Below are 13,403 nucleotides of genomic sequence, written 5' to 3'. Positions count from 1 at the left end.
AAATAAAAAAAATATTATACTATTTTATATTTAAATACTAAATAAAAAAAAAATGTTTTGTCCCCTGCTTGCCACCTTCCGCCACTGATCAAGGGTGCCCTCTACCGTAGCCTGACCCAAGTAAAGTGTGCGCCGGACCAGCCTCTGATCATATCATAATAATAAATAAATTGTGATTTGAATTTTGAAAAGGTAATAAGAACTTCAAGTTCAAAGTTCTACTCGTTAGATATATATATAAAAACTAATAAAAAAAGTATTTTTTAAATATCTTAAAAGACCCTATTTGTAATTTTATCCAAGACATTCTTTCACCTTAAACCTACTCTCAATTGAAGAGGCACAAAACAATTATTTAGATATTGTTTATAAGAGTTGAAACACAAGTTCAAAGCCTAATGATCATGATCATATGTATTATTATTATTATTATTATTATTATTAGGGAAGACAAATCCATCCCAACACAGTAAATATCAATCTAAACCGACTCGAATGAGCGAGTATCCTTGCACATTATAGATGATAGATATTATTACATGTTAAGAAATAAAAAGCATTAAGATATAATAAATTGTGAATTGAAAAGGTAGCAAAAGTTTCTATATTAAATTGTGAATTGTGAATTCAAGCAGCTAGCATGGAACAATCCCGGCCTTGGAGATTGGAAGTAAGAGCTGAGAACCTCATGAATCATGATCCCGTGTGTAATATAATTATCAGGAAATCTAATTTCATAATCAAACCAAATAAATATAGGATAGATGAATGGGTTCCGTTTTAATTTCACTTAGATGTTTTTTCATCTTAAATTTGCCTAAAAAAACAAATTTGAGTTTGAAAAGATTTTGTTATTTCGGATTGATTTTAGATTTTTATGATTTTTTTTGTTTTTGTTTTTTTAAGACCATTAATAAGTTTATCAAGTTGTATAACTAGGGTGTTTTTAGACTAAACAAATGGGTTGAGAATGGGGTTTCTAAGTTAAAAAACTATAAAACCAAATTTTTTGGGTATAGCTAGAATTTTGACAAATATAGATGACGCGTTGTGTGAATTTTTTTTTTTAAATTAGAGTCGACAACATGTCATCTATATCTTTAGCTTTTCTAAAAAAACAAAAAAAGAAATTTGCGGATGACATGTTGTCAGCCTCATTAGCTTTTTCAAAAAAAATAAGGGCATGTGCTGGGATTATTTTTGAATAAGCCAAGCTATACAGAGTCTTGTCTCTTTCTTTTTGTTTTTTTGATTTTGCATTTTTATATTGATAAAAAATATAATTTTCAAGTAATTTTTTAATTTATATTTTAATTAATACCTTTTCTATCTAATTTTATTTCTTTGCTTATTTAACCTTTTTTTAAATAGCAATATTTTTTTTTAATTATTATTACATGTATTTAATTTTTAAAGAGATTATTCTAACTTATCTATAATGTTTTTGTATGTTTCATATAGATAAACTTTGTTTCTAAAAATAAAAAATATTTAATTATGGATAATATTTCTAATATGTGCAACCTTGCATAATATGTTTCTTTTTCTTTTTTTTTATTAAATCAATTTCATGTATGAGAATATTTTTATTATCATTTGATTGATTAATAAACAAATTTATTAAACACAACCAAGTAAATATTTTATGTTGCAAGATCAAATATCTTAATCTACCCATCTCTCAATGTTCTAATCTCATTTTTAGTTATTATTAATGATTTTTTATTATTTATTTATACAAAAGATTATCAATTTATATTAGATTTTTCATTTTTTATTTAAAAAAACAGTTTTAGAAAAGCCTACATGTTCATTTTTTTAAAGAAAAAAAATATTCAACTTTGTAGGCAAACATAAGCCAAATAACTAGTTTAATACTATAATATAGAACAAGACAAATCCTAGGTAAGTAGATGTTATGATGAAAGGAGCTTTACATAATGGTATAAAAAAGGTAGAGGGATTTGTAATGATATAAAAAAGGTAGAGGGTTTTGTGTTTGAGATTGAGTTCCAAGCTGCTTTTGAATCTTTTTAAAAATGTGTTTAACATGAAATATCATTAAATTAGTATTTTTTATATATATTTTTAATATGCTGATGTAAAAAAAATATTAAAAAAAATTATTTTAATATATTTTCAAATAAAAAAACTAATTCAAAAAATATTATCCACCACAATCTCAAACCTACACTATCCATAAGAAAAAAGAGTAGGAGGCTTTGATAAAAGATTAAAAAAGAAAGAGTGACAAAATCCTGGGTAACACCTAATTTTAACGGTTCAAGGCTTCACTCGAAAGAGGGAAACCAACAGGCTCGATACAGCAGATTCTGTTTTGTAGTAGGGGCAAGTAAAATGCAATGAGACTAGACATCCATAATAAGTGCACAATTACAAGAAACTTCATTTTTTTTTTACTTCAACACAACCTACACAGCACAATCATAGCTGATCATATATATATATGAACAAAAGCCATGTGAGCTGGACAAATTTAACTAGTTTATAAAAATCTCCGCCATCCTATGAATTAACAGGCTTTGCATTCAGCTTGGGGAAAGGATCCTGCTTGCTCAATACTACAACTTTGCTCTTGTGAGCAAAGTACCCTTTCACAAGATTCTTGTATATTAATATGGCCACTATGCATTCCACCTAACAATTGGAACAGAGCTTTCAATTAGTGACACTCAACCGACAGGTAAAAATGCTGGACAGAGAATCCAATAAAACTCCATGTTATGTAATAATGACAGATAAGAGCATCAAAACGTACCTCGTCCAAATCCATGTCTATCTCAAGCCACTTTAATGCTTTCACAATTACTTCCAATTTCATCTGGTGAGCTTTGCTTGGGTCCCTCTGCTTTTGGATGATGTAACTACACATACGATAACCATGAAAAACATTACAAGTAACAGCCAAAGCTTACACGCACCAAAATACTTACACACACACACACACACGCACATATATACCACATGGCAAGGACCTTACATTTTCTTTAGCAATCTTTGGTAAACTTGAAGTTCTAGCTTCTCCAGGACAAGAAATACACCTGACCTTAGAAACCTAGAAGGAATAGAATGGCTCAAAAGTTAAATTTATCTCCAGATATTCTTATTACCATTAGATCTCAGCCATGCAAAAAGCAGAAATACCGGTCTTCATGCTCCTGGAGAGCTTGTCGAAGCAGCCGGAGATCACCCCTTTTCAGAGCTTGGACAACATTACTGTACTGTCAAATGAAAATTCCATTGATTATTAGATTCGTGCTTAATGCAACTAATACATAGGCTATAATAGTCATGGGTTCTTGGTCATAATAGTCTTACAAGCAAGGAAATTACATGTATGTAGGTTATTTGGTCCTTTTTTATCTATACAACATGAACAACACGCCCAGCTTGAACAAATTTCACATGCACATTAGGAACATAGAACTTGTCATCTGCGTGCACATTAGAAACATCTAACCTGTCATTACAAGCAGTGACAAGAGAAAAAATTGAAGTGGCAAGCATACCTCAATTAGGCCATACTTCTCTAAAAGCCGATCTTGTGGTAGAATACCTATTGAAAGCTTCACAGGTATCAAATATTTTAAAATCATCCTGATCCAACAAAGATGAGAAAACATGAGCTGAAACATGTGTACATTATCCAAGAAAGGACCATTAATGAAAAGGAAGAAAGTGCAAAATGAGAGCATATCAACTTAAATCAGAGATTATGAAAACACCTATGAAGCAAAACTTCATATAAATGTGTGTAAATAACAAATAAATAGGACATCCTAAGTAATAATATCATATTGTCAATGAAATGTATCTGTCATGATATACAGAAAATGAACACGACATCATCTATTTGTAATTTTATATAACCCAAAATACCATTTGTTCTCCAAATCAAGAAACTATATTCATCCTATCTACAGATTATGAAATCAAGTTATATATACTTTGTGTCATTTACAAAATGGCAAAACCCACTAATTGTAACCTGTGTTTTTATAAATTTTTCAAATAAGTCTCTGTTTTCAATTAGATCAATTCAACAGTGTGTATCCAATTTTGGTCAATTTGAGTGCTATTTCTCAAAATCAATGATTTTTATATGCAACCCAAATAAAAAAATAATATTTTCATAGGGGAACAACATACAGCATTAATATCAGAAAAATATTAAAAAAAAAGAAGAAGAATAAAAATCAACAGTAGCCAATCAGAAGTAACTATGCTAGCCATCACCAACCAACCAAGACACCTTCCTCTCTAGCTTCGACAGCAAATGCAGTTTCCAACGAGAAACAAAACAATGACAGATGGAAATGATGGTCTGAAATGGGCGGGTCAAAGCTATAAGTTGCTAGAGATCATCATGGTAGGTTGGTGACAAGTTGCCATGGTCAGGGAAGATGAATCAGTGGGACAGAGAAAATGCATCAACAAGGAAGAATTGGACTGGACACTGCTGGGGTGGTGTTTGGAGCTGTATAGAACCATTGGGGGTGCTGTTAGAGGATCGCAGGAGCTGTGGCTTTGCCAGAAAAAAATAAACCACTGGTGTTGACTAAAAAAATGGCTTGCCGGAAAAACCAATTTCTCACTGGAAACTAGGTTTGCTAACAGAGCTGGAGAGGAAGATGGTGATGACGTGACCTGGTTGGCTGGTGATTGCTGCTCATTGGCTAAATGGCCCAGTTGAGTCCCATATCGCTTATAGAGCAAATTCCTATAATTGTAAAACCCATATGAGATACAGAAGAATAGGCTATTCTTTTTTTTTTTTTTTAAATGACCAAAAGATGTTGAAGCTGCATAGATTATTTGTATTGCGCCTACTATTATCAACCACGAAGAAAATATAGAATGGGCGTGGGATAATAATTCCATATTTATTCGAACCAATCCATATGCTCCCATTTTTAATAAGATTCCAGCTAAAAGCATACAAGTACTGTAATGTGCTTCGCTACTGTTGATTTTTATTATTCTCTTTTTCTTTTGAATCTTTTTTATAATATTAATACTGTATTTGGGGCCCACAATATAGGAAAATATTTTTTTTAATATGATCTGCACTTAAAAATCATTGATTTTGAGAAATTGTACTCAATTAACCGAACTTGGAAACACATGAGTTGAATTGAGATAATTGAAAATACTGGAGCTTATTTGACAAATTTATGAAAACACAGGGTGCAATTGGTGGGTTTTGCCATTACAAAATGGTCAAAGGTAATTTTTTTTTTTTTTTGTAAAGGACATATAAACTAGACTATGGTTACTGATCTCTGCATTAATTTTGCAATTTTAAAATCCAGGAAACAATTTGGGTTTCTAAAAGAAATTATGATGTCAAGGCAGTTGCTATAACTAAAAAACTAAAAACAAATCGATGCTAGCTTATAATTCATCCAATACATATCCATTAACATGAATTGCATAAGTGCAAAATAAGAAATAAGAAATGAATGAATCCAATTTCACCTTTTGACATTATTTCATGTCAAAACGCATCTATCATGTAGGGTCATGTCAGTCATGAATTCATCATGGATAGAAGTTTAATTGTAATACATTGAGCATGCGGAAGAATCCAATGCTTCATACATGTCAGTCATGAATTCATCATGGATAGAAGTTTAATACTAATACATTGAGCATGCCGAAGAATCCAATGCTTCATAACGAACAACTTGAAGCAGTTGCAATTTGCACGCTATGGCAAGACCAATAATACCTCCAGAAAGAAGTTTCTGGCTTCATGAAAGTTTGCAATCATATGGACACAATGCATTCTTGTTAAGTCATTCCAAACCAAAATGCTAAAGGAAATCTGAAACCACTATGAAAGCGCTTCTGTAGAAGCATACCACAACGATTACCTTTATCAGATTTAAAGTTAACAAAGGCATAGACTAGAGAAACAATCACCATGCAAGTAAAGTTTATCCCATGGTAACTTCAAAATGTGAACAATTACCGCAGACTGCAGTTTGACAATCATACAAATGTGTTGCAAAGAGGCCATCTACAGAGAACAGACTTGCTATTATGCATATGTAAAATACATGCAGCAAGCACACCTGAATCAAACCTGATATTTGCTTCATGATGGGGGTTGCAGTGCATTAAGGCATACGATAATTTATGATCAGCCTGCCATGTTAAAAAGTGAACGAGTCAAAACAAATTCTTGAGCTTTTACATGCATAGAAAATCACTGAATTACAGTAAATTTCAAATGAACATTATGGATAAACTTCAATAATAAGGATGAACAGGACTCAATCTAGATTTAAGGACTCCAGGGCATCAAATACAACTCATGTCTCAAGAAGGGGGGGAAAACAAAAGAAAAGGGAAAGACAAATTGCATGACATGGTTTAAAAGGAATTAAAGTGCTTACAGCAGGAAAATTTTCATTAAAAACTTCTAAACGACCAGTGTAATACATGTAGGTGACCTGCAATAGCAAGAGGGACCATCAGATCCTATACAGGGGATTTCTCATGAGATAATGACATTCTAAGAAATAGCTTCCAATTAAAGACAAAGGAAACATTGGCCATTATTAAGCTCCACTCACCTTATCCCTTTTAGGAAATTCCTCAAAATCAAATATTCGAGCAGTTTCAATGCTGCGTATCACACTTCTGCAAAGGTGAACTGTACCAAGCTGCGAAGCACTAAAAGTTAAGACATTTTATTGCTAAAACAGGTAGCAAACTCTATTGCATCCCTTGCCCCCGTCTATTTTTTGGAATACAAAGAAAATCACTCTAATACATAGCTAGAGAAGAGAAGAATAAGCTAGCATTACTTTGAAGTAAATTTTGAACAGCTGGCAAGTCACATATAATGCTCCCACACGTTTCGGTCCTTTTCCCTACAAATTTTGACATACCCTATTATTAAACTGCTAGCAACAGAAATACAAACGAAAAATTTGATATGACAAGGCATAAACAAGGGACGAAAATAGAATTGATAAAGGTAAAACATACAGCAAGAACACCAAACACTTTCATGAGGAAAGAACCAGCTCCCTTCAATTTTTCTGGTGATTTCCCATTGGAAGCTAACTCTCTGTCCGCCTACATTTATTAATACCCAAAATACACTTATAACAAGAACAATAACACTAACTGCAACATTTAGATCTCAATGATATAAAAAAATATACCCTCTCTGCAAGAATCCTAATTTCATAGGCAATAACATACAATGCCTCCAAAGCCCACGCTGATTCCCAGTTCCGAAACTCGGGAAGAAAAGCACTGCATTTCCATGCCAATTCAGGTTAAAACGGGATCATTAACATTTAATAATTAAAATAAATAAATAATTACTTGGCTGCTTTTTCGAAGGCGTGGTAAGCATCGAGCAGGTTGCCAATTCTATAACTTTGCAGACAACGGAAAAAAGGTGCTGTTATTTCCCCAAACTGCGAGTACTTGTCTGATTGCTTAATTAATCTATTTGCGTCCTGTTTCTTATTCACAATAAAACTAATTAAAAGAAAACAGCTCAATTATAAATAAATATAAGGAATAACAGAAAAAAGATTGGACAGACCTGGAAAACATTGAGAGAATCGGCGAGGGAGAGGAGAGAAGGGGAGTTGGAGGAGACGGAGAGGAGTTGTTTCAGAGAAGCACCGTCTTGGAAGGAAACGGCGTCGGAGAAGCGATTTAGGTATTCCGTTATTCTTCTGTGAGCTTCTCCCATGCTCAAGTACGCCATTATTAAAGCTGCTGCTTTGCTTGCCCTTTTTTCTTATAGAGTGAACAAATCGAATCCAAGTTCAGCAAGCAAACGGAGCATTAGTACGCACGGACACATCGCCAGCGCAGACTACTCGAGTGTTATTTTTTCTGGATTGTTTGTTTTTTTTTAAAAAAAAAAAAACAAATAATTTTTTTAATTAATCTTTTTAATCTTCTCAATTAGTTTTGATGATTTATATTAAAAATATTTTTTTAAAAAAATAAATTTTAATATATTTTCAAGTAAAAAAATAAAAAATAATAAAAATTATCACAGCATCAAATACTATCTAAATAATAATATTATCCTTTTCAATAATTTTGTAAATAATAGTGTGTTTTATAACAATTTAAAGTTAATTTTAAACATAATAAAATAATATGTTAATGTCGTTTGAATATTTTATAATATTATAATTTTTTAAATTAAAAAATGTAAACATATGTTGCAAGTAAAATTTTAAATTAATTTCTAACATAAAAAAATAATTATATTATGAATATGTTTTTATATGTATCATGTATTTTTTTTTTTTAATTTAGAAACAAAAAGAAGTTGTATGTATTTTAGAATCACAGTTGACATTAGATCTATATAAGCCAACAAGTGCAAACTTTGATACTCTAATCAGAATTATCTTTGGTTTAGAAAGGGGACATGCATGTTGATTCCTTTAACAATCAATCGAAGAAATCGAAAAGAAAAACCTAATATCATTAGATATAGAGCACTCACCAATGACATCCATTTTCCAACCAAGAAATAATAATGTGCAGATGCGCCATTGGATTCCTCAGTTGAAGTTTGAAAGAAAGCATCTCAGGTCCAAATCACTCGTTTTTTTCCCAGATGAATTCCTTGTAAAATCAATCGACTTGCTGATAAGATTTTCCAAAATGATTGAAGATGTTCATATCTGATTTCCAAGCAAGGTTTTGACTGATAACTGTAGTGGATAACTGCAGCTTTTCAATCAATTAATCGCAGTGTGCTTGTCATAAGCTAAGAAGACGAATTTCATGTTCTTCCATTAATTTTAGGGAGAGAGTTCTTTCAAATGGTTCATTTTCCTTCAGATTTTACGAAGAATTTCTATTGACCAGTTACTTTAAAAAATGCTTCATCTATTAATAACAACAATAATAATAATAACAACAACAATAATAATAATAAAGTAACATGGTAATTGAAATTCTGCATGGCCAAAGGTAAGAAATAAGATATAAAGCAGTTTGCTTGGTTAAATAAGATTTTAAAGCGCCTTATCTTTAAAATTTTCAAAAAATCATTGTCAAGTAAACTAAACTATTTTACTTGGAACTTATTTTGTTCTTTAACATGCATGAAATGGTAGGTCTAAACTTAAATTTTATTTTTTTTTAATTTAGGTCATTGATTTTGAATTTTTAAACCAGTTTTGGGTTATTTGGGATTATAAGTAAGTTTATAAAAGTTTATAGAATGTTTTCTAAGTATTTTATATTAGAATAGATTGAAAATTAAATTTCTGGACAAACAAACCTAAAGGATTGGCAAAAACTAGGCCATCAGATATTATTATTATTATTTTTTTAGTATAATGTGGGTGTCTGGGCTAGCTTGCGCACACCTCGACTAATCCCACGGGTCTTGAAGTTAACGACCATGTAAATCTTCAATAGTTATTGTATGAGCAACCACAGAGCTTGAATCTAAAACAAAAAAAAAAAAACAAACCTTTTAATTTCAAGTTATTACAATTGGATCACCATTTGATATTATTATAACTAGTATTATTACTATCAGTACAAACATAACCTCAACCAAGTCATGATCACGATGCCACCATCATCTTATCTTTTCATCACTGCAACATATTATTACAACTATTTTCTATATTTCTTTTGCTAACATTACGTTTGTATATATTTTCTTAAATAAAACAAGTCTATATAATAATATTTTCTTCATATATGTTTTGTAAAAACAATAAACATCTTTTGATTTTTTAAAAAGGAAAGAAAAACAAGAACAGTGTATGGTTTTAACTTCTTAGAGGAAAAAAAAAAAGATAAGACTTGAACTAGTTTGATGTTTTTTTTTAGGTCCAAGACCTCTTATATTTGGGCCTCTCTAAAGGATACTTGACAAGTGGTTTTTCTAATTATTAGGGCTCAGTAGCTTTACCCTTCCTAATTCTAGCCTATGAACAAAGTATTAAACTAAATTAATATAAAGTTTTAATCGTTTAGCTAAGAACTTCATGCAATGGCTAAATTGGTTGATGTGCGCTGATTGAAGACGAGGGAGCGGGTTTGATTTCTACACGCCACGATTTTGCTTTTAGGAGACAGATAGCTTTGGATTTTTTTATTTGTCATTTGTTTTTTTTTTTTTGCCCCCACCTCCTTTTTGATCTTTTGTTTTTTTTAAAAAAAAATTTGGGTTGTTGTTTTCTTTAGATTTTTTTCCATTTTCTATTTATTTTATTTTATTTTATAATATATGATTTTTATTTAAGTTTATTATTTAATATTGAGTTGATGGTAAATCAATTTTTGTATTTTTTATTATATAATAAAAGATTCTTGACATTTTTTATCTTTTTTTTTTATTTCATGTTTTCATTTTAATTTATTCTTCGGTGTTGGATTTATGGTTAATTAATTTTATATTTTTCATCACTTAAAAAAATAATTTAACCCGGTGAAAATCATAATTAGAATTGTAGATTTATCGGGTTAATTAGAGTTAACTTGATATATATATATATGATATTTTTTCTTTAAATTCAATCATAAAGGTGATGTTAGGGTAACTTCTCCATGTATTAGGCTAAGAAAATAATTGGATTAAGAGCTTTTAAGTTTGAATCATTATATCAAGTTTAATGACAGTGTTAAAAAAAATATTCTATAATCTAGATATTATTATTTTTTATGTTTCAAATTTTTTTGATCCAATCCATAATGATAACACGTGCAATAAACTAATAAATACATATTTATAAATGCTAATTTATCTCACATAAAATAGGTTTGGTCCAAAAAGCTCTTGTTATTAAGAATTAACTAAAATTCCTAAAAAAACCTCTATTTTTTTTATTAAATTTATTGAAAAGAATAAAAAAAAAATCCATGTGAGATAAAAAATCATTTTATAATGACTGAATATTAAAACAAACCACTAGAATAACCTTTACAATCAATTGAAACTTGTAATTATATATATATATATATATATATATATATATATATAATATTTAAGAATCATGCATTGGTTTCATGTTACACCCAAATTTATTTAGTGAAGATTAGTTTACACTTTACAGGACTGCCCATGCTAATCGTCAGATCAATTTTTTTTAATATAACAAAAGGTATTCAGGTTGTAGAATTTTTTTGCTATTATTATTAAATGTGATTTAAAAAATAATTCATTATCCAGTTTTAATTTAAAATTAAACTATTTGAAAGTTAATATTAAATATGTATCTTCAGGTCTGAACTTATACCTCACTCAAATGCCAAGAAAGTAACATAAGCCTTCGACTAATTTAGAAATAAGGGGGAAAAAAAATCAAATCTCAAACCTTACATAAAATCCATTTTTAGGAGAGAATGGAGAAGAAGATGAAAAATAATGGGGGCACGATTATTTTTTACAGTTTTGGAAAAAAAAATTAGTAACTATTTCAAATATAATGACATTTTTATAAATACATATATAATTCTAGTTGATTTTCTTACACCAACTCCTGAGACTATAAAGTATTATCTGCTTTTAAATTTCAGATTGCAAAGTTTAAAATCCAATAATTTCGTTGCAAAATGAAAAAATGATCAAATTATATAATGCTAAAAATAATTTATCACTTTAAAAAAATAAGTAAATCATGTCTAACCTTTATTTTGTATTTTCTTTGTCGTGATATTCTTTATTTGGTTTAAAACAATTACATGGTATGATAATTATATTATTTGTTCAGGGTTTAATATTTTATTTAATATTTTTTACTTAAAAAACTAATATTATTTTCCAAAAACAAGAAAAATATTGCAAACTTCAAGTAATTATCTTTCAATCCTAGTATTCACTTTAGCACGTCTAGAATTTTTTTATATATATATTCTTAAGTTTTAAAATAAAATCTTAGTTTCTTAATTATCATAAAACATTTTATCTATGAAAAAACATTATGTTGCCATGATGTTTTGAGTACCAACTTCTTTATAAAATAAATTTTGGTGTCATATTCACCTTTTAAATGTTCGTTACCACCAAATGTTTCAAAAATCATAAGTAATTCCTAAGATGTATACCATCCAGAAAACATCAAAAATAATATTTTAATTTGTGTAAAAATAGTAATTATTTTTTATCAAAAAAATAAAAAAGTATAAATATATTAAAAATACTAAAAGAAAAAAAAAAAAAAGGTCATGACAGGGCTGGCTCGTGCGATGGGACGATTGGGTTCAGGCGGTGGGAAGCTTGGGCTCAACCAACTTGGCCCATTATTTCGCGCCCGGGATAGAGAAGCCTGGCCCAGGTGCTCAAATTATTAAAAAAGAAAATGGACACACATTGTCCGACAGAGAAGCAGACAATGCATCATCGCCATTGTAATTACTCTGTCGACTCTTTGGTTGCTGGAAAATCGAAGACCACCAAATCTGGTCCCTAAAGCCCGATTTTTTCTCCATTTTTCACATCAAACACCTCCAAACATTCCAGAAGCTTTGATGTATTATCAATTAACTCCTCAAGTCAAGAAGAGTATGGTTAGAATAAGATTTGATGTATTTTTCTCTCCCCTCCTTTTCTTCCACCTCTTATTTCTCCTCTCTCTACAAGGAGGGACAAAAATATAATGAAAATGAAGTACAATCACTGAAATACACTTTTGGAAAAGTACAAGGACCTAGTTGCAGTTTTCCCATTAAAATTTGACAAATTACAAAATTTTACCATGAACTATACAATATGTCTTGATGAATAGTGTTTTTTGAGAGGTTATACATGTGATTTTCACTATGCACTCTCTGTTAGTTTTATATAATTTGATAATTTATTGCAATCACGAAACAAATGCATTTTATATTTATTGAGTGAATTTTGTTTTGCAATGTACAATGAAGTAATTCGAAGTTTCATCTTCGTTCCTTCTTGTAAAACTAGGAAAAAAGGCTTCAATGTACCATAAAAGAAATAAAATGATGAATTACTGATATCATAATAGTCACTAAGCAAAACTATATATAAATAAAAATCACACATATAAATCATTTTTTTATTCAATAATGATAATATAAAATATTTTATTAATTAGTATACGTGTTAATGGATGCTAAATCCAGTAATGTCCAAAACCATGTTTGAAAAAAAAAAAAAAAAACAAAAAGCAAGTGGCTATATCAATTCAAATAAGCTCTTGTGAAAACGATGCAGACAAATTTTATCCATGTTTGCAAAACTTAGTCGATTCAACCCCATTAGACTCAATTGCACTAAATTGTAAGATGAAAAACGATTAGAATTTCCAAAAATAATAAATAAATAAAAATATTTTTTGAAAGAAATAAAAACTTCAGAAGATTTTGAAGGAATAAAGATTTTTATATTTTTTAAAAGAATAAAA

The 13,403-nt window shown here is 29.7% G+C and overlaps 1 protein-coding gene across 3 annotated transcripts; it reads right to left on the bottom strand.

Annotated features, from left to right (window-relative positions):
• Positions 1 to 2,202: 2,202 nt before the first annotated feature.
• On the bottom strand, positions 2,203 to 7,877 carry LOC118030734 (enhanced ethylene response protein 5). 3 transcript variants are annotated; one of them, XM_035034960.2, is made up of 13 exons: positions 7,592 to 7,872; positions 7,366 to 7,508; positions 7,200 to 7,293; positions 7,021 to 7,110; positions 6,837 to 6,902; positions 6,603 to 6,692; positions 6,423 to 6,479; positions 6,110 to 6,171; positions 3,531 to 3,618; positions 3,166 to 3,242; positions 3,002 to 3,076; positions 2,780 to 2,885; positions 2,203 to 2,658 (listed from the first exon to the last, which is right to left on the bottom strand). In XM_035034960.2, exons 1-13 carry the CDS (start codon positions 7,757 to 7,759, stop codon positions 2,527 to 2,529), a joined length of 1,248 nt encoding a protein of 415 aa, XP_034890851.1. In that variant the 5' UTR covers positions 7,760 to 7,872; the 3' UTR covers positions 2,203 to 2,526. The 3 variants fall into 3 exon arrangements, with proteins under 3 accessions (XP_034890851.1, XP_034890852.1, XP_034890853.1); XM_035034961.2 differs by having other exon boundaries at positions 7,366 to 7,502; positions 7,592 to 7,869; XM_035034962.2 differs by lacking the exons at positions 2,203 to 2,658; positions 2,780 to 2,885; positions 3,002 to 3,076; positions 3,166 to 3,242; positions 3,531 to 3,618 and adding an exon at positions 4,199 to 4,741 and having other exon boundaries at positions 7,592 to 7,877.
• Between the last annotated feature and the right edge of the window lie 5,526 nt (positions 7,878 to 13,403).

Source organism: Populus alba, chromosome 6 (genome assembly GCF_005239225.2).
Source record: "Populus alba chromosome 6, ASM523922v2, whole genome shotgun sequence".
Taxonomy (NCBI): Eukaryota; Viridiplantae; Streptophyta; class Magnoliopsida; order Malpighiales; family Salicaceae; genus Populus; species Populus alba.
This window is presented reverse-complemented; position numbering and strand designations above follow the sequence as displayed.